The sequence below is a fragment of the Hylobates moloch genome, unplaced genomic scaffold (genome assembly GCF_009828535.3).
Source record: "Hylobates moloch isolate HMO894 unplaced genomic scaffold, HMol_V3 SCAFFOLD_15, whole genome shotgun sequence".
NCBI lineage: Eukaryota > Metazoa > Chordata > Mammalia > Primates > Hylobatidae > Hylobates > Hylobates moloch.
In genome coordinates, this window is record NW_026652290.1 from 81364801 (window position 1) to 81392011 (window position 27211).

A 27211-nucleotide genomic window follows, 5' to 3' on the forward strand; every position below is an offset into this window, starting at 1 on the left:
CATGGTGAAACCCCGTCTCTACTAAAAACACACAAAAAAATTAGCCGGGCGTCGTGGTGGGCGCCTGTAGTCCCAGCTACTTGGGAGGCTGAGGCAGGAGAATGGCATGAACCCAGGAGGCAGACCTTACAGTGAGCCGAGATCGCGCCATTGCACTCCAGGCTGGGTGACAGAGCGAGACTCCGTCTCAAAAAAAAAAAATTGAGAAGTAATTCACATGCCACAAAATTAACCACTTTAAAGTGTTAATTTTTTACTATATTCACAGAGTTTTTTTACTATATTCACAGAGTTGTGGAACTATTAGCATCATTTAATTCCAGAACAGTTTCATCACCTCAAACAGAAAGCCTGTACATATTAGCAGTAATTCCCCATTGCACTCTCCCAATAGCCCTTTGCAACCACTAATCTACTTTGTTTCCATGATTTTGCCTATTCTGAATATTTCATATGAATGGATTCCTATAACATGTGACCTTCTGTGTCTGGCTTCTTTCACTTAGCACAATGTTTTCAAGGTCCATCCATGCTGTAGCATATGTTAGTACTTCATCTTTTTTTATGCCTGAATGATATTCCACTATACGGATATACCAAATTGTGTTTATCCATTCATCAGTTAGTTGACGAGTTTTTGCGTTGTTTCACTTTTTGACTATTATAAATAATGGTGCTATGAACATTCATGTAAAAGTTTTTGTGTGGACTTGTCCATTTTCTTAGGTATATATTTAGGAGTAGAACTTCTAGGTCATATAATAACTCTATATTTAACTTTTTGAAGAACTACCCAACTGTTTTCCACAGTGGCTGCACAATTTTACATTTCCACCAGCAATGTATGAGACCTTCAATTTTTTCATATAATGCCTGTTATTATTGTCTATCTCTTTGACTACAGCCATCCTAGTGAGTATGAAAAGATGTCCAGGTAATTAAAAGGAGACAGGACAGAGTCTTTTCAACAAATGATACTAGAAGAAATAGCCACATGAAGAAATTTCCTTTAACCATTATCTTGCATCATATACAAAAACCACGTTCCTTTTCCACACTAGAAAAAAATCCTTGTAATTTTGTGTTAGGCAAAGATTTTTCAGAAAGGATACTAAAAGCATAAACCAAAAAAATTGGTAAAATGGACTTTATACCCATTTTAAGTGTCTGTTTTTCAAAACGCACTATTAAGAAAAATGAAATGATAAGCCACGCACTAGAAAAATTAGTGCAAAACACGTCTGATAAAAGACTTGTATCCAGAATATATAAAGAATTTTTACAATTCAAGAATACAAATAACCCCATTTTTAAAAAATGCTAAAAGGATTTAGACAGACACTTTACCAAAAAATAAATATGGACGGCAAGTTAAGTACATAAAAAGATGGTCAACATCATTAGTCATTAGAGACATGCAAATTAGAACTAAAATGAAATACAGCTACACATCTATTAATATGACTAAAATTACAAAGATTGAATATGCCAAATGGTGATAAAACTGCAGAGCAAGTAGAACACTCATGCATTGCTGGTAGGAATGCAAAATAGTACAGTCTCCTTAGAAACAGTTCGGCAGTTTCTTAAGTTAAACATCTGTTTACCATAGACCTAGAACCCTACTCCTATGTGTTTACTTAAGAGAAATAAAGACATATACATACAAACACCTGTATATGAAAGTTTATAGCAGCTGTATTCATAATTGCCAAAACTGGAAACAACCCAAATGACCATCAACTAGTGAATGGATAAACACATCATGGTACACCCGTACAATGGAATACTACTCTACAATAAACAGGAACAAACTAGGGATACAGACAACACTGGTGAACTCAAAAGCATTCTAAATGATAGAGGCCATTCACTAAAAACTACACACCTTATGTCATACTATATGATGCTCTAAAATAGGCAAAACTAAAGGTCCAGAAACTATATCAGTGATTGCCAGGACTTAGAGTTTGAGAAGAAGACAGACTATAAAGGCGCAGGAGGGAAATTTCTGAGGTGATGGAAATAATGTTTATGTTGATTGTGGTAGTGGTTACAGAATTGTATATATTTGCTAAAACTCTTTGAACTAAACACCCAAAAGGGTGACTTTTACATATGTACTCAATTAACGTGACCAAAAATTTTTTTAAAAAAGTACCTTGCAGGCCAGGCACAGTGGCTCACACCTGTAATCCCAGCACTTTGGGAGGCCAAGGTGGGCGGATCACTTGAGGTCAGGAGTTCGAGATCAGCCTGGCCAACAGGGTGAAACACTGTCTCTACTAAAAATACAAAATTTACCCGGGCATGATGGCACGTGCCTGTAGTCCCAGCTACTTGGGAGGCTGAAGCAGGAGAATCACTTGAACCTGGGAGGCAGAGGTTGCCAGTGAGCCCAGATCACGCCACTGCACTCCAATGCAGTGAGACTCTGTCTCAAAAAAAAAAAAAAAAAAAAAAAAGTGCCTTGCAACCCCAAATTCCAAAACATACAAAGAAAACTAAGAAAGACAGACAACAATATCAATGGTCAAAAGACCACTTTAGTCTGGTAAAATAAAAAGATAACACCATGTGAAAGACTTCAGATTTCTTATGTTTAGGATTATCAAAGAGATGAAATGAGAATAACATCTATTTTTTGAAGGACAAGAATTGAAAAAAAAAAGAAGAAAAACAGCAGGAAGGTGTTAAACAAGAACAAGCAGGCGGGAAAATAAACCAGTTTAAAGTCTTCGCCAGGCTTGGTGGCTCACGCCTGTAATCCCAACACTTTGGGAGGCTAAGGCAGGCAGACAGATGGCTTGAGCCCAGGAGCTTGAGACCAGCCTGGGCAACATGACAAAAACCTATATTTTACCAAAAATATATATATATCTATATATATATACACACACAAAAATTAGCCAGGCATGGTGGCACACACCTGTATTCCCAGCTACTCAGGAGACTGAGGTGGGAGGATCGCTTCAGCCCAGGAGGTCAAGGCTGCAGTGAGATGAGAACAAGTCACTGCACTCAGGCCTAGGCAACAGAGTGAGACTCTGCTTCAGAAAAAAAAAAAAAAAAAAGAAAAGAAAAAAAGTCTTAAAAATTTAGAAATACATAGTCTCTGAAAGAGAAAAAACTCAATAGATGGTTCAGTAGCCAGCCTCTAAATGGCTCTCAACGATCCTCACCTTCTGGTAATCACACCCATGTGTAGTTGCTTCCTTCACAACATAGGGCTGACCTTTGCAACCAACAGGATATTGTGGAAATGATGAAGTATGACTTCTGAGAGTAGGTCATAAAACGCACTGCATCTTCCACCTAGCATTCTCTTGGATGACTTGCTCTGGGGGAAGCCAGCCACCATGTTGTGAGAACCCTCAAGCAGTCCTGTGGAGACATCCATACACTTAGGGACTGAGGCTTCCTACCAACAGCCAATACCCATTTGCCAACAACCATTTTGGTGAACCATTGAAAGTGAACCCTCCAGCTCCAGTCAAGCCTTCAGATTACTATATCCCAGGCCAATATTTGACTGCAACCTCATCAGAAACATAAGCTAAGTCACTCCCAAATTTCTAATCCATAAAAACTGTGCAAGATAATAAATGTTTATAGTTGTTTTAAGCCACGAAATTTTGGAGTCATTTGTTAATACAGCAATAGATAGCTAATACAGATGAAGTAAACTATACTCTGAACCCAGTAGAAGAGAGAGCTTATAACATGAAAAATGGTACAAAGAATTCATGTATCATTTAATACATACAAGCGTGAAAAATATAAATTACCAGATTTAAGAGACATGCAGAGACTTCAAAGTAATGGCAAGGAGCATAAGAAAACAAGTGAGTAAATAGGAACAGCACAATTAAGCTGAAAGATAAAAGTACACTCCCTGTATAATGCAGAATAATTGCCTAAGGCCTAAATATTTTGTTTTAAAAAACGAAAGCTCAAGATAATAATACAAAGGAAGATGAAGAGATATTCAGTGGGTAGTTGAATAATGTGAAGATCACTGTTCAGAAGACAGAAAATGATATTGTGTTAACTTTACGTTCTGCAAGGACAATTTATATATGTATGTGTTATAATTTAAAGTGTAGGCACAATTGTAGATACGGAAGAAGGAGGGCAAAACTTAGTGTTTACCCTTAAAATTTTAAGACACACAGGTAATATAAATAATTATCTGCCCCACCCTACACCAGTCTGCCCGGCATCTATCAATCCTGCAGATACTGGGAATACATTTAGAGATCATCTTCTGCAGAGGTAGGTCCACCTTCTTGAAGTACAGACAGACCTGCATGGTGCACTACATGTGAAACTTAAAAGATGAAAATAATTCAATTTCTCAATAGACAGAAACAAGTTTATGCTAGACAATCGGAAGGTGATCCAGTAACTCCTATCCCATGTGCTCTTTTTCCATGGGATGTCCTCCATCAAGAGATAAAGGATTTCCCCTTCCCTTAACACTGGGCCACCCTGTGATGGGCTTTGGTTGTTAGAATGCTTTGTACCTTTTGAGACTGGGCCTGAAGAGATTTGCAGCTTCCACTTGCTCTTTCTTGGAGCCCTGAATCACCATGGAAAAAGATCTGGCTACCTTGGGAGCGGTTTAGTAGGATGGCTCAGATAGTTTCCAGCTGTTTCACCACTCCCAGCTGAGGCATCAGATATGTGAGTGAAATCAAGGTGTGGCGGCGTGCACCTGTAATCCCAACTACTTGGAAGCACCTGTAATCCCAACTACTAGGAAGGCTGAGATGGGGGCCCAGGAGACCTAGACATCCAAGTGAAATCATCTGGGATATCCAGACCCAGCTATCCGAGCACCCACAGTGAGTCCATCCTCCAGCTGATTTGCCAACTGAATGCAGTCACATGAGTGATCCCATTCAATGCCAAACAGAGTAAAAGAACCACCAACAGAATCATGAACAAATAAAATGATTGTTAATTGAAGCCACTAAGGTTCTTTTGTTTTGTTTTGTTTTGTTTGTTTTTTGACACGGAGTTTCACTCTTGTTGCCCAGGCTAGAGTGCAATGGCGCGATCTCGGCTCACTGCAACCTCCGCCTCTCAGGCTCAAGTGATTCTTCTGCCTCAGCCTCCCAAGTAGCTGGGATTACAAGTACTTGCCACCATGCCTGGCTAATTTTTTGTATTTTTAGTAGAAACAGGGTTTCACCATGTTGGCCAGGCTGGTCTCGAACTCCTGGCTTCAGGTGATCCACCCGCCTCAGCCTCCCAAAGTGCTGAGATTATGGGCATGAGCCACTGCACCCAGCCCACTAAGGTTTTCTTTAATGGACAAAAATTGTATATATTTATTGTGTACAACGTGATGTTTTCAAATATGTATACATCATGGAATGCCTAAATCAATAAAGCTGCTAAGTTTTGAGGTAGTTTTTTATGCAGCAATAGATAACTAAACCCCAGGGTTACCCTGTTATGTGTAGATCTGTAAAGATAATCCTCTGATCTATCTGGCCATCATTCCCTCATTTTGACATGCAGCTTCTAGGAATATCTTTCCTTAGCTCTCAGTCCTTGGATGTGAAATGGAGAAATTCAGTGTCTCAGCTTCAAGAATTATACTCACAAAAAGTACAGAGCTTTTCCTAACTTTCCATTCCACAAACTGTATAAACATATACCAAAAATAAATGTATTACACAGATTTGCTTTGTTTTGAGGCAAAAAGTGTCCATTTAAATTGTTAAGATAGGCTTGGCACGGTGACTCATGCCTGTAATCACAGCACTTTGGGACACTGAGGCGGGCAGATCACTTGAGGTCAGGAGTTCGAGACCAGCCTGGCCAACATGGCAAAATCCCATCTCTACCAAAAATACAAAAATTAGCCGGCATGGTGGCACACGCCTATAGTCCCAGCTACTCGGGAGGCTGAGGCATAAGAATCACTTGAACCTAGGAGGTGGAGATTGCAGTGAGCCGAGATCATGCCACTGCACTCCAGCCAGGGCAATACAGTGAGACACTAACTCAAAAAAAAAAAATCACTAAGTTACATTCCAGATTAAATAGATGATGAAGTATTAATGGCACAATGATAAGTTAACCCTAGAAGAAAGATTTTTCTGAACAAAGAATGTGTATTTTTTTCTTTTCATGAAAATGCATCTAATATTACAAATTAAAAGTCTGCTGCTGTTGCAGAGCTCAAGGAGTTGTTGAGGGCTGAATTACTCTCCAAAACGAAAAATCTCATTCAGTTGTAATAATCATCCTACCCCAAGTGTGATTTCCAACCCATCCCCACACCACCTTAGGCTTTCAAAGTAGGTCGTTTTGTGATAATGTTGGAAAAACCACTAGTTCTTCCTCTAGAACAAGATGGGACATCTGAAGTCTTTCTGGTTGCCTGCCATTTTTCCATTCTGTGGTTTCTAATGGATTTACATAACATTTAGCATCTTCCATTGTCCATCAAAGACATATAATTACCTAAATTTTAAGAGCTTCATGAAAGTTTAAATTGAAGGTGCTGGTTTGTGTTCCAGAAAATGCCTAGTTTCTATAGTGTTATCTAAAGAAAAATCAATCCCAGCTATTGTAAGACTTTCAGCAGTTCCTGGTTTTGATACTCTGCTCTCCACTGCTCTTGATTTCCTAACCTTTCCTTCACCAAATCCCCCACCACTACACTATCCTATACAGAGATTTTTTTGTTGTTTTTAATGATCCTCAACATTTCCTTGCCACATTCCAGTTTCAAGTTCTATTCTGTTATAAAGTATTTGTGCGGGCCTTTTTTTTTTTTTTCTTTTTTTTTTTTCTTTTTAGCTCAGGCATCATTGTAGCACTGCAGCCCCTGGAACTTAAGGGCTCAGGCAATCCTCTTGCCTCAGCCTCCCGAGTAGCTGGGGCTACAGGTATGCACACCACACCTGGCTAATTTTGATTTCTTTATTTTAATTTTTTTGAGATAGAGTCTCACTCTGTTGCCCAGGCTGGAGTGCAGTGGCACGATCTCGGCTGGCTCACCGCAACCTCCATCTCCCAGGTTCAAGCAATTCCCCCGCCTCAGCCTCCTGAGTAGCTGGGACTACTGGTGTGTGCCACTGTGCCCAACTAATTTTTGTATTTTTAGTAGAGACGGGGTTTCTCCATGTTGTCCAGGCTGGTCTCGAACTCCTGACCTCAAGTGATCTGCCCACCTCAGCCTCCCAAAGTGCTGGGATTACAGGCATGAGCCACCACGCCCAGCCTATTTTTTAATTTTTTTGGTAGAGATGGCGGGGGGCGGGGGTCTTACTATATTGCCCAAGCTGGTCTTGAACTCTTGGCCTCAAGCAATCCTCCCACCTCAGCCTTCCAAAGCACTGGGATTATAGACATGAGCCACTGAGCCAGCCAATGCTAGCCATTAAAAAAAGAAAAGAAAAGAAAAGAAAAAAAAAGTAAAGGAGTTAAGAGTTTTAAGTGGTTACACTTAAAGAATAGAAATTCAGTGTATAAAAATCATCATCTGGCCGGGCGCGGTGGCTCACGCTTGTAATCCCAGCACTTTGGGAGGCCGAGGCGGGCGGATCACGAGGTCAGGAGATCCAGACCATCCTGGCTAACATGGTGAAACCCCGTCTCTACTAAAAATACAAAAAATTAGCCGGGCATGGTGGTGGGCAACTGTAGTCCCAGCTACCCGGGAGGCTGAGGCAGGAGAATGGCGTGAACCCGGGAGGCGAAGCTTGCAGTGAGCCGAGATCGCGCCACTGCACTCCAGCCTGTGTGACAGAGCGAGGCTCCATCTCAAAAAAAAAAAAAAAGTCATCATCTTTGTTGATTCCTAGACTGGTATAAATTTTGTTGCTATTCTGATTGCTGTTTTAATCTTTATTACGCTTTTTTTTAAGTCAGTTGCTATTGGCATAAAGAAATGTGGTTTGTTTTTGTTTTTTTGTTTTGAGTATGCTGATCTTATATCCAGGAGGTGGAGGCTGCAGTGAGCCGAGATTGCCCATCACTGCACTCCAGCCTGGGCAAACAGCAAGGCTCTGCCTCAAAAAAAAAAAAAAAAAAAAAAAAAAAAGAAAAGAAAAGAAAAAGAAAAGAAAGAAATTCAATCTAGAGCTTCCAAAAACGCCAAGAGGGAAGAAGAATGGAAACAGGTAGAGATAAAGAAAACTTGATCAACGTGGCATACAGAAAATAGAATGCATTTATCATGATTTCAGATATATTTAAAGATACTATTTCCATAGTTGGATAAAGAAATCTAGCTACACACTATTTAAAAGAGCATATTTTGCCGGGCACGGTAGCTCACACCTGTGATCTCAGTACTTTGCGAAGCCAAGGCAGGCAGATGGCTTGAGGTCACGAGTTCGAGACCAGACTAGCCAACATGGCAAATTCCCATCTCTACCAAAAAAAAAAAAAGTACAAAAATTAGCTGGGCATGGTGGTACGCACCTGTAGTCCCAGCTACTCAAGAGGCTGAGGTAGGAGGATAGCTTGAGATTGGGGAGGCAGAGGTTGCAGTGAGCTGAGATCGCACCACTGCACTCCAGCCTGGGTGGTAGAGCCAGTCCTTGTCTCAAAAAACCAAAAATCATATGTAAAACATTTCACTATGAGGTCGAAATTAAAGAGATAGAAAAACGGACCCAAATATTAATTTAAAATAATATTAAAACCAGACAAAACTAGCAATAAAGAGAATCAATAATTATAAATGGAGCAATTCATCAAGAAGATACAACAATCCTGATCCCAAGCACATCTAACATCAAAATATATGCAGCAAATAGGTTCGATTCTTTCTGACACATTCTGAAAACTCACAATAAATTGTTATTTTGTTTAGATAATGATTTCCATGGAAACATCCTATTAAGATTTCCCTTGAGAAAACTAAACAAGCCCATTTACTTCACAACTGGATTTACTTTGTGTTTGTTTTTATGTTTCTCAAAGCCTTATTAAATAACATAAAGAAGTCCCGGTGCGGTGGCTCACGCCTGTTATCCCAGCACTTTGGGAGGCCGAGGCAGGCAGATCACAAGATCAAGAGATTGAGACCATCCTGGCCAACACGGGGAAATCTCATCTCTACTAAAAATACAAAAAAATTAGCTGGATGTGATGGTGCACACCTGTAGTCCCAGCTACTCAGGAGGCTGAGGCAGGAGACTTGCTTGAACCAGGGAGGTGGAGGTTGCAGTGAGCCGAGATCTCGGCACTGCACTCCAGCCTGGCAACAGAGCGAGACTCTATCTCAATAAATAAATAAATAAATAACATAAAATGTCAACTAATTCCAAAAGGTTTATTAATAAAAGTAAATGTACTCTTTTAGCCAATTCTTTTAATATTGCCTTCATGTTTTAAGTAACACGCTTCTGTTTCTTTTGACTTTTTTAGTTTAGTGATCTCCTGTTCACTCACTTAATGAAAAATGAGTATTTATCTCTCTGTTCTCCTTGCCATCCATCCAGACAAATACACTTTCTATCTCCCATTCTCCCAATGTGTTTATATCTTACCTTTGGTTAAATCATTATTCAGAATTAGTATTATTGTAACTATGTGTGATATTCAGAGCTGAACCATGTAAAACCATGTAAAAGAACTATGTTTACTTTTTCCTTTCCTGTCTTTTTTTTTCCTAGAGTTAAATGTCTTCTATTCAGCTTCTAATGAATGAATCAATAATTCAACTCCAAATTCCCACCACTGTCTAAATTGCCTCTCAAAATGTTTTTTCACATCTGGTCTTCTACCAATTTCATCTTTTTAAGCCACTCCCAGAACTGACCTGTGCCAGCCTCAATTGGCTCCCCTCTCTGCCTGGGCACAGCTGACTTCTTGGGGAGACCCCTCAACTTTCTCCCATGTAGAATCTCTTGTTTCCTATATCCCATGCCTTCCTCGTTCTTGGTTTACTTCCTCCTTTTAATAAAGCACTCCTTCTGGAGAGTCCTCAGAGAAGTTACATGGGACCTTGAATGTCTTCAAAATATCTTTATTCTACCTTCAGATAAAATTCATAATTGGCCTCAGTGCAGAATTCTGGGTTTGATATAATTTTCCTTCAGAATTTTGAAGACATTGTTTCATTATCTTCTAATTTCTAGTGGTGCTTTTGAAAGGCCTGAAGCCATTTCAATTCCGGATGCTTTGTATGTGAACTGTTTTTTCCTCTGAAAGCTTGCAGAATCTTTTCTTTGATCTCTATATTCTAAACGTTCATTATGATGTACCTTGAGGTGGAAATTATGTTAATCTGTTATGGTAGGTGCTTGGTAGACACTTTCAACTTGGAATCTTGTATGCTTCAATTCTAGGAAACTTTCTTGTATTGTTTCATTTATTTTCTTCCCTCCAGTCTTCCTATTACTTGGACATATTGAACTGGACCTTTAAATTTCTCATCTTTTCTCTCCTGTTTTCCATCTCTTTAATGTTTTGCTTTACTTCCCAGGAACTTTCCCTTAGTTTATATTTCAACCCTGTTCTTAGGTTTTCCTTTTTTTCTACCATGTTTTTGGTTTTCTAAGAGCCCTTATTTATTCTCTGAATATTCCCTGTTTCATGGATGCACTATCCTTTCCTTTCTCTCTGAGAATATTAAATGATAGAGTTTTGCTCATTTTGTTTTGCTTACTTTCCCCCACATAGGCAACGCTGGTTTTTTTCTGATTGTGCCCTGTCTTTCGTGTTAGAGGCTTTCTTCAGATGTCTGGTCATCCACGATGTGCTATGTAGGTTTAAGGGTGAAGGACTAAAAAGCTGACTAGAAATTTCAGCACATTCGTGGGGTTTGTTGACCAGGAAACCTAACCTTGGGAGTTCTGGCTGGGCTCCCTGTTGGGGAACTACTGATGTCAGCATCACTATTTCTTTCCTCCTGGACTCATGGAGTCCCTAGAGACTTCTACTCGTCCTGTAGAATAAAGGGTAGGGCTGCTAGCATTTTAGGAGCCAAGTGGGAGAAAGGAGGTTGGGGGTGAAGGGCCAGCTTACCATGAAATATGCATACAGTCAATTAGTCCCCCTATTTTTAGTGTAGCAGAATTCTGGATAGCATAGCCTAGAATAAGGCTTGGAAAATAAGGCTTGAGCTCCTCCTTCTAAGGGCCAAGTGCCCTGCAGAGCCCTGTAAAGACCTAGAGGCGGAGTGACATGTCAGACTGAAAACAGTAGGTATTAATGGAAAATCTGTGGCCCTTAGAGTCAATTAATTCCTTGAAACCTTCTCTCTTAAACCCATCTGCCAAATGTCAGCAGCTAAGCATTTAGTTCCTGCTAAAAAAAATTGAAAAGTTATTCTCTTACAAAATTGAATAAATGAATTGGAGTGCACTAGTCCAACAGCTATGGCATCTATGACCTCACCGCCCAGCAGATACCCTCCCACTCTCTCACGCTAAAGAAAAGATTGACTGCTAACCAGCAACTGACCATTTATACATAATTGTCAGTTTACTTTGCAGGTGTCCTATTCTTAAATATAAATAGACCACTAAAAATCATCAGACATTTGAGAAAAGTTTGCAACCTGAAAAGTAATTACAAACATAAAAACAGGAAAATAATCCTAGAAGAAAGAAAGATAATTCAGGGAACAGAAGATAACTTTTTAAAAATTCAAATTAGTGTTTAGGAACCAGGAACTTTCAAATACATTATTTCACAGCTATGCTATGAGACAGGAATTGTTATTCCCATTACAGAGATTAGGAAATTGATGTTCAGAATGAATATGCCTTGTACATGACTAGGATTTCAGTCTCCATGTTCTGATTCCCTAAGGCCCTTTTAGTTGAACCACAGGTGCTATAGAATTTATAAGCCAGATGCACACAGTGTATAGTTATACAGAACTATATGAAAATCAGAGTCCCAAATACAAAAAAAAACACAAAACACAAAAATCTTAGCTGAAAAGCATTTGTCTTGATTTCTGTCCTTTGTCTGCTATTCGTTCAGCCTAGGAATCTTTTATCTGTAACTTAAAAGCATAACATTCATAATAGGAACAATGCTAAGTTACATGTTATCAGGGAACTTATCACAGAAAGAAACAAAGGGATAGAGATATAACCAAGAGCAGCTAAATTTGAAATTTGAGGGCCGGGTGCGGTGGCTCATGCCTGTAATCCCAGCACTTTGGGAGGCCGAGGCGGGTGGATCACAAGGTCAGGAGTTCGACACCAGCTTGGCCAAGATAGTGAAACCCTATCTCTACTAAAAATACAACAATGGTTGAGGCAGGCATAATGAATACACATAACAGAAACTCAATGTTTGCTGAACAAAATGAATGAATGAATAAATAAATGAATGAATGAAAAGATTTTAACTCCAAAAAATTATGTTGTGAGGATAAACTTTGATAAAGGGTAATCACTACATTTTCACAATCTATATTACAGATTATAAATTCTGAACACTTCAATTGCATTAATGTAAATATACATTAGGTATATCCAATAAAACTTAGATTATTTTAAAACCAGTTTAAATATAAGAGTAGTATGAAAGGTAATGCTGGGCAGGCGCGGTGGCTCATGCCTGTAATCCCAGCACTTTGGGAGCCCGAGGTGGGCAGATCACAAGGTCAGGAGTTCGAGACCAGCCTGGCCAACATAGTGAAACCCCGTCTCTACTAAAACTACAAAAAATTAGCCATGCATAGTGGTGCATGCCTGTAGTCGCAGCTACTTGGGAGGCTGAGGCAGGAGAATCGCTTGAACTCGGGAGGTGGAGGTTGCAGTGAGTCGAGATCACACCACTGCACTCCGGCTTGGGCAGCAGAGTGAGACTTCGTCTCAAAAAAAAAAGAAAAAAGAAAAGAAGAAAGGTAATGCTTTGCTTTTGAGTGATTATTTGTTTCTATTAATATAATCATTCAAGCTGGACAATAACTTTGCAAAATACTCAAAAAAGCAATGCAGACAATATTCATGTAAGTTTTTACTTTCACAATATAGACTATAATGTAAACCTTGGATCAATTCCATAGCCAATCTATATTAAGTCAGTAAAAGAAACCTGAAATGGCCGGGCACAGTGGCTCATGACTGTAATCCCAGCACTTTGGGAGGCCGAGGCGGGCAGATCAGTTAAGGTCAGGAGTTTGAGACCAGCCTGGCCAACATGGTGAAACCCCATCTCTACTAAAAATACAAAAATTAGCCAGGCATGGTGGTGCACACCTGTAATCCCAGCTACTCGGGAGGCTGAGGCAGGAGGATCACTTGAACCCAGGGGGCAGAAGGCACCACTGCACTCCAGCCTGGGCGACAAAGCAAAACTCCATCTCAAAAAAAAAAAAAAGGAAAAAAAACCCACAAACCTGAAATGATCTATTGTTCCATATCAAGCTTTAAACAAAAATAAGTATTTTATGAACAGGCCAATTATGTAATAACAAAATGAAGCAGCAAATTCTAAGCCTAGTGCTTAATTTACTACTACAGAAGTACCCTCTGTAGCCAAAGTGAACTTAGCAGCAAGCGGCAGAGGGAAATTTGCTGCTGAGCCTGTATACTCACAGAGGCTCCCATTGTTAAAGGGATTGTATACAAATAAATTTGTTTAATGGATTGGTTAATTTAGGTGGAATCCTTTAGGACCTTCACACCACTGATGTGGACAGCAGTTCGTGCCACGTGTCTCTCTTCCTGACTTTTCCCCCACAGACCCCATGAAAGATTCTACCACCAAACATTATTTGATGTTGTTATAATAAATAATATCTTCAACCAGTAACCAAAGATGTGATATTTAAATTAGCCTGTACAGTCCCATTGTTAGTATATGTAGAATTTCCATTAGACACTGTGAAACATTAGGCAAGCCAGTAGAGTAACTGAGGGAATGTACAATTTAAATAGGTTAATCATGATATTGTACTGGATTGTTGGGTAAAAGCATATGCTATGCTGTCCAAGGATTCCTTATTCCTATGAGGCAATCCAAGTCTGCTTCAAGGGGATCACATTCACAAAAGAAATGCCAAGTGGCAGGAAATTCCAGATGGCAATGCCACATCAGGTAGAGGTAGCATGAGGTTATGCGAGCAATGCTGATGTCCAAAGGGAAAATTCTTCATATTTTTCTCCCTTTCTTTTTCACTGAAAATCTAACTCATAGGAAATAACATTTCACTTCAACTTACAAAGAAACTTTCCTTTTTCCCTCCCTGACTCAGAAACTAACTAGTAATACTGTAAAGTAGGAAAACTACTTAAATCTCAGCTTCCCTGAAGAGTTTATATTTGGCATACTAGGGATATTTCCAACACCATTCCTTAAATTCCTCTAAAGACCTCTCCCACTTACAGCAGCACTTGCCCAAGACTTCAATAAGGCCTTTTTCTTCACAAGCTTCAATATTCTAAGTTACTTGGAAAGTGTGATGAAAAAAAAATAGGTGCAAAACAACTTTTCTAAAAGATCCCATGTATTCTCCAACTTCATCTCCAAAAATATAGGGCATATATAATTGAAATTCATCTCTAATTATAAAAACACCTAGATCATCTCACATATTTTTCCTTAAAAAATTCAGAAATACATCTGCTATCAATATGTAATTACATTTAAGGCCAGGCACGGTAACTCACGCCTGTAATCCCAGCACTTTGGGAGGCCGAGATGAGTGGATCACTTGAGGTCAGGAGTTCAAGACCAGCCTGGTCAACATGGTGAAACCCCGTCTCTACCCAAAATACAAAATTAGCCAGATGTGGTGGCCCATGCCTGTAATGCCAGCTACTTGGGAGGCTGAGGTGGGAGAATCACTTGAATCCAGGAGGTGAAGGTTGCAGTGAGCCAAGATTGCACCACTGCACTCCAGCCTGGGCAACAGAGTGAGACCCCGTCACACACACACACACACACACACACACACACACACAGACACACACAAATGTAATTACATTTAGGTCACCTCCCCTGTTCACTTAACTAGTGTGTCCATTCAGAAAGACACAGGAAAAAAAGCCGGGCATGGCAGCTCACGCCTGTAATCCCAGCACTTTGGGAGGCCGAGGCGGGCGGATCACAAGGTCAGGAGTTCGAGACCATCCTAGCCAATATGGTAAAACCCTGTCTCTACTAAAAATACAAAAATTAGCCAGGCGTGGTGGTATGTGCCTGTAGTCCCAGCTACTCGTTAGGCTGAGGCAGAAGAATCACTTGAATCTGGGAGGCGGAGGTTGCGGTGAGCTGAGATCATGCCACTGCACTCCAGCCTGGGCAGCAGAGCAAGACTCTGTCTCAAAAAAAAAAAAAAAAAAAAACCAGAAAGACACAGGAAAATAATATTGAGTTACTTCTATGTGCCAGATGCTCTATTAGCTGCATCACAAGTCTGAAAGATCTACAGTCTAATGGCAGCTCTGCTTTTTGTTAGCTGTGTGATATTGGGCATGCTACTCAATTACTCTCAGCCTTAATGTTAATTCTCTAGATTGAGGATAACAATCACCTCATAGGGTTACTGTGGGGTTTAAACTAGTTGATGGTTGCAGTAAAGAATTAGGAACCATATTTGGCCCCTACAGTCAGCTTCCTATAGCCATAACCAATAAAATGGAACTAAGAACTAGAATTGTTGCAGGAAAGAGAAGTTGGCCACAATTCCGGGCAAAGAGCTAAAGAACCAAATTAGTATTCTCTCAAGAATCTTCAGCCTTGGGCCTGCAACCATTTAGGGGGAAGGTATAGAGCACTATTAGGGAGAAGCCCTGGGGCTGACTGGTGCTAACACAAAACCAAAGAGGTGGATAGGACCAGACCAGTCTCTGGAATGCAACATTTGACTCGAGTTGGCACTTAGAAGCAATGCCATAGGGTTTGCTTTGAAAAATACATAATGTTATGTAAATTGTTATTACTACATGCATACATACACACACAGGTAGCTGCCCCCAAGCAGAAGTGGATTTTTATGTTGCATGGCTGAATAGAGGACAGAATGGATGAGTGGATAGATAGATCAGAGAAGGCAAGCAAGGTGAAAATTAGAAAGGCCATATAGGCTGATAGCTGAGCCTTCAGGCTTAAAAAGACAGAATGCCTGGGTTTGAATCTTGGCTCCATTACTCACTTTTTAGTGTGAATTCAGTCAAGTTAAATAACTTTTCTATGCCTAAGTTTCCTCTTCTGTAAATGTGGATAATATTAGTAACTACCTTATAGGATAGTTATAAGGATTTAAAAGTTTATATATTTAAAGCACTTAGAAGATTTCTTGGCATAGTAAGCATCAGTTTCCTAATCTATAAAATGAGCACAATAAAATGCATTACTTCACAAGTTGTTGTAAGAATTAAATAAATCATGCCATACCTATACAGTGCTTATCCTACACATAATAAATCAATAAATATTAGATATTTTCATTAAAACATGGATGGAGACCAAAAGAAATTTTTAAACCTGTGAATGGAATATAACAGAAAATATTGTGAAAATCCTTATTCATATTTTTGTGTTGAATATATTTATTGGGAAGCCATGAGTAACTTGGCACATTTATCTACTTTCCAATGTGTAAAACACATCAGAATAATTCCATCTCTTAGATCTGCCAAAGAATTTATGTCACAGATACAAAATACAGACAAAAAAAAAAGAAAGAAGAAAATTAAAGAAAAAGAAACCACAACTAGAACAGCAATTCTGAAATAATATTCCTATCAATGTTCATTCACTGACAAAGAAAACACTTAATCTAATAGCACAAAAATTAATAATAAAAAAGCTATTTTACTTATAGAGAAATTACTGGAGATAACAACACTTTCATTATTTTTAAAATGGGCACTCATTGAGAAACTTGCTGCAATATGCTTTCTAAAGAACAGAACAAATGTTGCCATAAAATTTAGAATTTAAAGGTCAACTAATTGCAACCCAAATAAGCTAATATCTTCTATTTAGTCCATAAGGAAGCCAAACGGGTACAGAAGTCAAGAAAAGTAGGAAAATTTTGAGAGGGATCCTGTGGTCAACAGTGTCAACTGCTGAGAGGCTTAGGCAACAACTGGGAAGTGTCTATGAGGTTTAGTAATGAGGACGTAATTGGTGGATCTTGACAAAAATCACTGTATGGAGCAGTTGGGGTTGTTGGAAAATACTGGATAAATCATAGCACAACATGGAAAATGATTTTCATTGAGAGAAGAGCAAAAGATAAAGATGAGTCACTAAGTTACGTTAGAAAAAACTTCTCCAACTTGGAGATACTCAAACTGGGATTTTATAAGCTATAATTTTTATAATTTTGATGTAATATCAATAAATAAAGCACACTGAAGTTCAGGATTGATTGACTGATTGATTACTGAGTCATCCTTGACCCAAAGTGAGTAAGGATAACTTTAGTCTTCCACCTAAAAGATGTTAAAGCCCAAAAGTTTGAGATGATGTATATGCAAGTTTAGACTGAATGATGTTTTGCTGAATGTTATTATAATAATTCTGCACTAAGAGATTCTTGGCTAGCAATGAAAGAAGATTTAATACCTTTTTTGGAGATATGATACATGTACCGGTCTGTATCCCGAAAGGATTATGCAGACTAGTGTTTCAGAAGCCACCTGTAAGTTCTTCTAATCAGTTCTGAATAACCACTAATATCACTCATCCATTCATCCAGACAGTGCTGTCCAATAGAAATATAATACGAGCCACAGGTGTAATTTTAAATTTTCTAATACGCATGTTTAAAAAGTAAAAAGAAGTGGGTAAAATTAATTTTAATATTGCCTATTTAACCCAATATCCACAATATCATTACAACATATAATCAATAGAAAAATTATTGCGGAGATATTTTACATTCTTTCTTTCATGCTAAAACTTTGAAATCCTGTATTTATTTTACTTTTACAGCACACCTCAATTTGAACTAGCCTTATTTGAAGTGTTGAACATCCACATGTGGCTAGTGGCTACTGTTTTGGACAGCACAGGTCTAGAATTCAAGTTCCCTGGAAATAGGAACATGGGTTGTCTTGTTCATATATGTAACTGTAGTATTAAGAATGGTGTCTAACACATAATTAGCCCTCAAAGAATATTTGTTGAATGAATAAATGAACAAATCTATTGGTTTTATACACATACTTGCAAAAAATTCCTGTAATATAAATGAAATTCTAATTACATGATTAGAAAAGCATATAATTATGTTAAACTCAATTCTAGCCCAGGCGAGAATTTAGCGATATATACTTAGTCAACCAGATTCCTAAGTAGATACATCTTTCAAATACGGTATAAACACATTTTACTATCAACAGATAATTTTTTTCTATAATCCCTTCAATATGATTTTTGTAAACATTTAGTAGATCAAAGCTGTCATATTCCTCTAATAAAATAAAATAAATTATAGCTTTCTCTCTGGAATGAATGAACTCTACATTCACCAAACATACACAGTTCTCACATATGCCACTAGCATTTGCAAATAAATATTTTTTGTCTTAAAGTCCAATCTACCCTAACACTGGCAAAAGAATATGCCAAATATAGCTTCAAATACTTGACAAAAATTAAATCAAACCCCCAAAGTACTGAGATTATTTAATACAAATGAAACAGGCCCTAAATAGCTGACATTTAATAACAAAGCTTAGGGAGAAAGCTTACCTTCTCTGCTAAGAGCTCTCGTATCTTGCTTGCTTGAACTCTAAATTTCATGAGCTGGGACTCCAGTGCTACACATCGTTCCTTCCAATCTACTGGTCCCTCTGGCTCAGAAAGCTCTGCCATATTTATTCTAAAAAAACAAAACGAAACAAAAAAACAAAACATTCAAATGGTACAACAAAATTAATATTCAGGATAATTTGTTAAATTACCCAATGTACACATTCTAATCACTGTCTAGTGAGATCCATGTACAAGTTTTAAATTCTAAGACAAATTCCAGAACTGGTGAGAGCTTACGGAAAGAACTTAATGGGAAATAGGAGACTAAGGCTGGAGCCCCATTGTGCTACTTAACCTTTCTATGTCTCAGTTTAGCCAATCCAGAAAAAGGGGCATGTTGACAACAAACCATTATTCCTTGTGGGTATGTAGTGAGGGACAAATGAAATACTGCTATTTCTAGTAGAACAACAGACAGTATAACAACACCACACAAACACAGAGTGTTATTATTTTAGCTGTGCCCAACAGATAAGATTGTTCGAATCTATCAGTTCATAATTTTACCATATTCTGAAATTTAAGGAAGTATTACAGTTTGATTCAATTGCTACAATTCACGGTTTGGATTTTTACTGTAATGATTCCTTATCATCACTCTCAATTTGGCCAGGTCCAGGTTAAGTCTTTCAAGCCAGAGATCCTTTGGCGTATTTAAGGGTAAGTTGTGATCCTGACAAGTTTGCATAATTTTTATTTGGTGTAAGAGAAGGCATATAAACATGAAATTTGGAGTTAGCCATATGAAGTAAATCTGGAATTAGTGTTTTCCATATTAACTTTCCTTTCGGAAGAGATTAATTGCAGGGAGAAGCACTGTAAGGGGGAGGACAAGATGCAAGGGGATTGGTTTTGAAATCCTGAAGTGTTACTTGATTTTGGAAGCATGATGGTTTCTGGCTCTGAGATACATAAAAGTAGTTTTAAATGTCTGGTAATATTTTATCAGGCTATTTTTAATAAGCAGCCTAATAATGTATTTCGGAATTCCCCCTGATATGAACTGCCCTGCTATGAAATTTACATTAGGAATGGAAAGCCTCAGTTATGAAGAACTGTGACAGCAAAACTCTCAGAGCCCTGGAATGGAACTGCAGTTGACGTATACTATTCTATTCTTTTGTTTTCTAAAAATATAACCACATTGATTTTCCCAGTATTTAGTGTAATATAGAACCCTCCCTAATCCTATACCAGTTTTTAAAAACTTTATGCTGCTAAAAACCCACTAAAAGATTATTTTCCTAGCATAAAGATTGTTTTGTACTTAAATCAATTTTCACATTAATACTGACAATATCATTCAGTATGTTAGAAATAAATATAAGCAGAATCGTTCTTAAAAGACTACAACATTTATTAAGAGCACCCCAACCTCTTAAAGCCTTCAGATGTCCCTAAATTCTAGCCTTAATTTAAAGGAAACATATTACTGTAGAGCTGGAAGTCATTTTCTTTTCATTTCTTTGTTTTCATAGAATCCTTGCCCCATTGTTTTCTGAGGTTTTTCCTAAGGAGATTAACCTTGTTAATAACCTTTTCCATTACCCATATTAGCATTTATGATTAATGATTCACATTGGCATTTACTAGCAATGATTTAGGAGTAGATAATGCAGTTTGTCGATCACAAACATGTTCACAGCTCTGGGGCTGCTTCATTTTTCTCCTTATTAGCTTTAGAGTGAACAGGGAAAGAAAATATGGACGCAATACTAGAAAATAAAAAGTAGTCCTGAAAGGGGCATCTTTAAGTCTTGAACTACCATATCATTCTGCAGAAATGTAGGGATACTCTTCTAGCTTAAGGAATAAGAGGAGTCTATTTACCCATTTGTTGATAGGTTAATATTGGTTAATTTTTGCTCTACATGTAAAATAACTTGCTTATGTCCTACAGTAAAATGTCTACAGTTTTAAAAATAACATGAAGAGTGGATATTTTCAACAAATTGAAATCAATGTAATGCACCATGTGAATAGAATAAAGAACAAAAACCATATGATCATTTCAATAGACACAGAAAAAAACATTCAACAAAATCCAACACCCCTTCATGATAAAAATATTCAACAAACTACAAATAGACAGGAACTTCCTCATCCTGATAGAGGACATTTACTAAAGCCCACAGCTAACATCATACTTAGTGGTAAATGACTGACAGTTTTCTCCTTGAAATCAGGAACAAGACAAAGATGTCTTTTCTCACCACTTCTATTCAACATTGTGATAGAGATAATAGCCAGGGCAAGACAATAAAATAAAAAACCATCTAGATTGGACAGGAAGAAATAAAACTATCTCTACTTACAGATGACATGATCATGTGCATAGAAAATTCTAAGGAAGCCACAAAAAATACTAAACTATAGAGTTTAGCAAGGTTTCAGGAAATCAGATCAACATACAAAAGTCAGTTGTTTTTCTATAAACTAGCAAGGAAAAATCCAAAAATGAAAATAAGAAAATATTCCATTTACAATAGCATCAAAACTAATAAAATATTTAGGAATGAATTTAACAAAAGAAGTGCAAGATGTATACACTGAAAACTACAAAACATCACTGAAAGAAATTTAAAAATACCTAAATAAATGGAATAAATTGTATATTCATGGATTGAAAGACTTAATATTGTAAAGATGGCAATACTTGCAAATGGCTGTATACACACAATGCAATCTCTATCAAAGTTTCAACTGTATTTTTTGCAGAAATTGACAAGTTGATCAAACTTTGCCTGGAAATTCAAGGACTAAAGAATAGACAAAACAAAATTGAAAAGTTGGAGGACTCACATGTTAACTATTTCTAAACTTACTACAAAGCTATACAGTAGCTTGATTACACAGTGTGGTACTTGCATAAAGATAGATATTTAGATAAACAGAATAAAGTTAAGCCCAGAATTAAAGCCTCTCATTGATTTTTGGCAAGAGTGATAAGATCATTCAATGGGGGAAAGAATAGTCTTTTCAACAAATGATGCTGGGACAACTGGATATCCATATGCAAAAGAATGAATGTGGACCCATACCTCATACCATATACACACAGTAACACAAACTGGATCACAAACTTACAGGTACCAGCCAAAGTTCTAAACCAGGGGTGTCCAATCTTTTGGCTTCCCTGGGCCACGTTAGAAGAAGAATTGTCTTGAGCCACACATAAAATACGCTAACACTAATGGTAGCTGATGAGCTAAAAAAAAAAAAAAATTGCAAAACAAATCTCATAATGCTTTAAGAAAGTTTACAAATTTGTTTTGGGCCACATTCAAAGCCATCCTGGGCTGCATGTGGCCTGTAGGCCACAGGTTGGACAAGCTTGCTCTAAACTCTTAGAAGAAAACAGGTATAAATCTTCATGACCTTGGATTAGGCAACAGATTCTTAGATATGACACCTAAAGCACAAGGAATCAAAGAAAAAATAGATAAATTGGACTTCATACAAATTTTTAAATTTTTATCCTTCAAAGGACACTATCAAGAAAGTGCAAAGATAACCCACAGAATGGGAAAAATAGTTGCAAATCATGTATCTCAGGGATTTGTGTCCAGAATATATAAAGGACTCTTAGGACTCAATGATAAAAAAAGATACCCCAATTAAAAAATGGGCAAAGGCCTGGATATGGTGGCTCATGCCTATAATCCCAGCACTCTGGGAGGCCGAGGCAGTTAGACAGCCTGAGCTCAGGAGTTTGAGACCAGCCTGGGCAATCAATGCGGCAAAACCCTGTCTTTATAAAAAAAAAAAAAAAAAAAAAAAATTAGCCAGGCATGGTGGTGCACACCTGTAGTCCCAGCTACTTGGGGGTTGAGGCGGGAAGATCACTTGAGCCCAGGAGGTCGAGGCTGCAGTGAACCATGTTCACACCACTGCACTCCAGCCTGGGTGACAGAGGGAGACCCCCATCTCTAAAAACAATAATAATAATAAATTTAAAATAAATAAATAAAAATGGGCAAAGTATCTGAATAGACATTTATCCAAAGAAGATACACAAATGGCCAATAAGCATATTATTTGCTATGAGAGAAAATGCAAATCAAAGTCACAACAACATTCCACTTCACATCAAATAGGATGTTCTAATGAAAAAGACATCTAACAACAAGTGTTGGTGAGGATGTAGAGAAATGGGAACCCTCATACATTGTTGGTGGGAATGTAAACATGGTACAGCTGCTTTGTAAACAGTTTTACAGTTCCTGAAAAGTTTAAACAGGCCAGCATGGTGGCTTACGCCTGTAATCCCAACAGTTTGAGAGGTTGAGGTGGGAGAATTCATCTCTGAGCTCAGGAGTTCAAGACCAGACTGTGCAACGTAACAAGACTTTATCTCTATCAAAAAATTTAAAAATTAGCTGAGCGTCGGGGAGCTTACCTGTGGTCCCAGCTAATCGGGAGCCCTGTGTGGAGGATCACTTGAGCAGTGAGCTATGATCATACACTGCACTCCAGCCTGGGTGACAAGAGTGAGACACCATCTCAGAAAAAAAAAAAGTTTAAATATAAAGTTACCAAGTTATTGGAGTAACTTTATATTTGATATATCAATATAAAGTATTGGTAACTTTATACTTGGCATTGGAGTTGCTGGGTCATATGCCAAGGGATGGGGTCATATGCCAATGGATGAAATACACGTCCACACCAAAACTTGTAAATAAATGTTCAGAGCAACATTATTCATGATAGCCAAAGAGTAGAAACAGCCTGTGTCCACCATCAGATGAATGAATAAAACGTAGTAGATCTGGCTGGGTGCAGCGGCTCACTCCTGTAATCCCAGCACTTTGAGGGGCAAAAGCAGGTGGATCATCTGAGGTCCAGGAGTTCAAGACAAGCCTGGCCAACATGGCAAAACCCCGTCTCTACTAAAAATACAAAAATTAGCCAGGCGTGGTGGTGCAGGCCCATAACTCCAGCTATTAGGGAGGCTGAGACAGGAGAATCGCTTTAACCCAGGAGGCAGAAGTTGCAGTGAGCTGAGATCCTGCCACTGCATTCCAGCCTGAGTGACAGAGTGAGACTCTGCCAAAAAAAAAAAAAAAAAAAAAAAAAAAGTGGTACATCCATACAATGGAATACTACTGAGCCATAAAAAAGGAATACAGTATTAATACATGCTATAGTCATGGAAGAGCCTTGAAAACATTATGCTAAGTGAAAGATGCCAGACACAAAAGGCCACATATTGTATGAGTCCATTTATATGAAATGTCCATAAGAGGCAAATCCAAAGGACAGAAAGTAGGTTAGTGGTTGCCAAAGGCTGTGAGGAGAAGGTAGTGGATACTGACTACAATGGATATGGGGTTTCTTTTTGGAGTGATGAAAATATTCTAGAATTAGATATTGGTGATGGCTATGCAACCTTGTGAATATACTAAAACCCAGTGAACCATATACTTTAAAAGGAAAACTCTTATAGTCTGTGACTTATATTAAGATCTCAATAAAAAAGATCACACATTTACAAATGACTAAGGAAAAAGTCGCAGTTTAAATGGATGTATACTAGGACTGCATTTACAAATTTAATCAAGCATTATTTGTGGTTATCCCTGCCAAGAATTTCACCATTAGCTCAACAAATTGAGAGGTAACTGTTAACCTCAAATATGAAAACTATCATACATATATCTTACCTAGCTCACTTTGCTATGATAATGACATAATAAATTAATTCAAAGTCAAACATACCTATTTCTTTAGTTATGCTAATTATATATTTTATAGTGAAGTAGCAAAGCCTTAAGAATATTATTAAATTGGCATTTAACATCTACATTCCCTATTAATGGGTCATAATAAATCAAAACTGCAAATTGGTTGGATAATGGTCTGCACTGAGATCTGGACACCTGATTCCCTCATTTCATTCTGTAATTTCAGTTAGTTAACAAGTACAAAGCAACTGTTGTATTTGTGCACCATCTTGGGTAGTTAAAAATTCTAATTTTAAACAATATCCACCATCCTTTTCATTACCACTAATGTTATAGAACTACATAACATTGAGACTATATATATAACTATATAACATAGCCGACTGCTAAATAAATAAAATACCACATCTAGATTCTGAATTTGAAAGGAAACTATCACATCTAGATTCTGAATTTGAAAGTAATCTATCTTCACTCCAGGGGACAGGAAAAAGTCTTGGTGTTCCAAATACCCCCAGTGATTTTTGGAAATATTTACTGACATAAGATAAACTGTTTACAATTGTGGAGTGAATGCTCTTTTCTTTGAATCTCTGACTTCCTGTTTCTCTTCCAAATCCCAAAAAGGAAAGAAAAAGAAATGAAAGAATTATTCTATTTAGGCTTACCCTGATGAAGCGTAGCGTTAGCCTCTATGATATTCTTTAGTTTTTGCCTCTTAAGGGACAGCTTAACTGGGCTGGGTAATCGTGTGTGTGTGTGTGTGTGTGTGTGTGTGTGTGTAAAAGATCTTTTTCGACGAGACTGAGGCATGCCTTGTTTAAGGAACCTTCTGACCACCACCTAGCCACCTAGCCCCACTTGGGCAAAGCCTGCCCTTCGGTGACCCTGCCCGGAAGAGCCGAGCTCCTCGCTACACGCTCCTCTGGGACATACCGCTGTGCGGGCCAGGCTTCCAATACTGGCATTTTCACAAAGAAAGCAGTGACCCTCAGTTAGCCCACCACCAGAGCTTTTCCATTGTAAGTGGTTCGACTTCTATTTCCACAGCGTTACGCACAACAAAATCGACGGGAAAAAAGTGCTGTCCTTTAAAAAGTGCCCCACTAACTTCGGGGACAGTGGTTTCCGGGTAGGTCACCTTAGGGTGCTTTGACGTGCCAAAAACTCGAGGTGTACAAAATGCTTCTTTAAAGTTTTGAGTTTAAAGTTTCGCCCCGGAGATCCTCGTGGATCTCCCGAAGCCTAAGGCGAGCGCGGCATACCTGACCGCGCGGGTCCCTCAGCGCGGGCACCCTGGGCTGCCCCGATGCGCCCCCGGGACCGCTCGCGCCGCGCCAGAAGCCCGGGCCCAGTGTTTCCAAACAGAACGTCACGAGAGCCCACGGGCGCGAGAGACCGCCGGCCACCGCCCCCTGCCCACCTCTCCCGGCGACATCTAGACTTGGGGGCCGACTCTGGGCTGTGGCGGGAGGTGCAGCGGCGGATCCCGAGTCAGCCTGCTCCGTCCCCCTCGTCCCTGCCCGCCCGCCCGCTCCTCCCGGCGCCCCAAACCTCGGCCCCGCGAGCCCCCCGGGACGGCGCGCCCTCAAGGGAGCGGGGATCCCAGGGTGGCAGGGACTCTGGGGTGGCCCCTCGTCCCCGGGCCTTCTCACCTGCCTATCTCAGCAGCGGGTCCCCGGCCGCAGCGCCCGATGTCCCGGCCTCGCCTAGCCCCCGGGATCCCCGGACTCTCAGCCCGCGCCCGCCTCAAGCCGAGCTCGGAGAGGGCGGGGAAGGGCACCGCCTCCTCTAGGGACTGGCAGCCGGTGTAGCCAATGGGAGACCACAGTCGACCACCTGGCGTCACCGGGGGTGTGGCTATAACTTTGGCTCCTCCCAGTCCCCTCCCCAGGAGGGAGCTCCGTCCTGGAGTGGTACCCCTGACGTCCCCACTGCGAGACTCCAGAGCTTGCTGCAGCGGCCGGTCACCTTCATTCCACTCCCTCTGCCTGGACAGTTGCAGCACCCTCCCGTGGTCTCCCAGCCTGAAGTCTCTCCTCTTGCCAATCCACCCTTCATCTTCCTGCCAGGTTAATTTCCTTAAGAGCAGTTTTGATGAACAGTGTGCCAAAGACTTTCATTGGCTTCCGTTTGCTTAAATTATCAAGAACAGATTCCCTAGTCTAGTGTTCAAGGTCTCCATCCCGTCTTTTCAGGTTTATTTCTCACAGCTGCCCTTCACACACCTGAGACTACTGCCGTGCACTTTGCCACCCGAAGGAAGTGCACTGGGAGCGTTTACATGCTATTTCCTGTCTCCACTTTAAAAAGCTCAGAATAATCTTCTCACCGGGCGCGGTGGCTCACACCTGTAATCCCAGTACTTTGGGGGACCGAGGCAGGTGGATCACTTGAGGCCAGGAGTTCGAGACAAGCCTGGGCAACATGGTGAAACCCTGTCTCTACAAAAATATATATGTATGTATATACACACACAAAAATTCGCTGGGCCTGGTGGCGCTCACTTGTAGTCCCAGCTACTCAGGAAGCTGAGGCTGGAGGATTGCTTAAACACAGGAGATGGAGGCTGCAGTGAGCCGCGATCATGCCACTGCACTGGAGCCTGGGCGACTGGACGAGATCGTGTCTCAAATAATCATCATCATCATCATCTTCTCCATGTAACTATGTCTGTCGCTCCACCTGGCAGAAATGTCTTCTCTGGGCTGGGCACAGTGGCTCATGCCTGTAATTCCAGCACTTTGGGAGGCCAAGGAGGGCAGATCACGAGGTCAAGAGATCGAGACCATCCTGGCCAACATGGTGAAACC

General features: G+C 39.5%; 1 protein-coding gene across 1 annotated transcript in view; it reads right to left on the minus strand.

The window, feature by feature from the left end:
• The window catches only part of PLEKHH2 (pleckstrin homology, MyTH4 and FERM domain containing H2), a 130306-nt gene extending 104189 nt beyond the window's left edge, over window positions 1-26117 (minus strand). The window contains exons 1-2 of the mRNA XM_058428925.1: window positions 26054-26117; window positions 18649-18778 (exon numbers count right to left, since the gene is read on the minus strand). Of these exons, the coding sequence (XP_058284908.1) occupies window positions 18649-18771 (123 nt within the window). The 5' untranslated portion in view covers window positions 18772-18778; window positions 26054-26117. The remainder of the gene's footprint in view (window positions 1-18648; window positions 18779-26053) is intronic.
• Between the last annotated feature and the right edge of the window lie 1094 nt (window positions 26118-27211).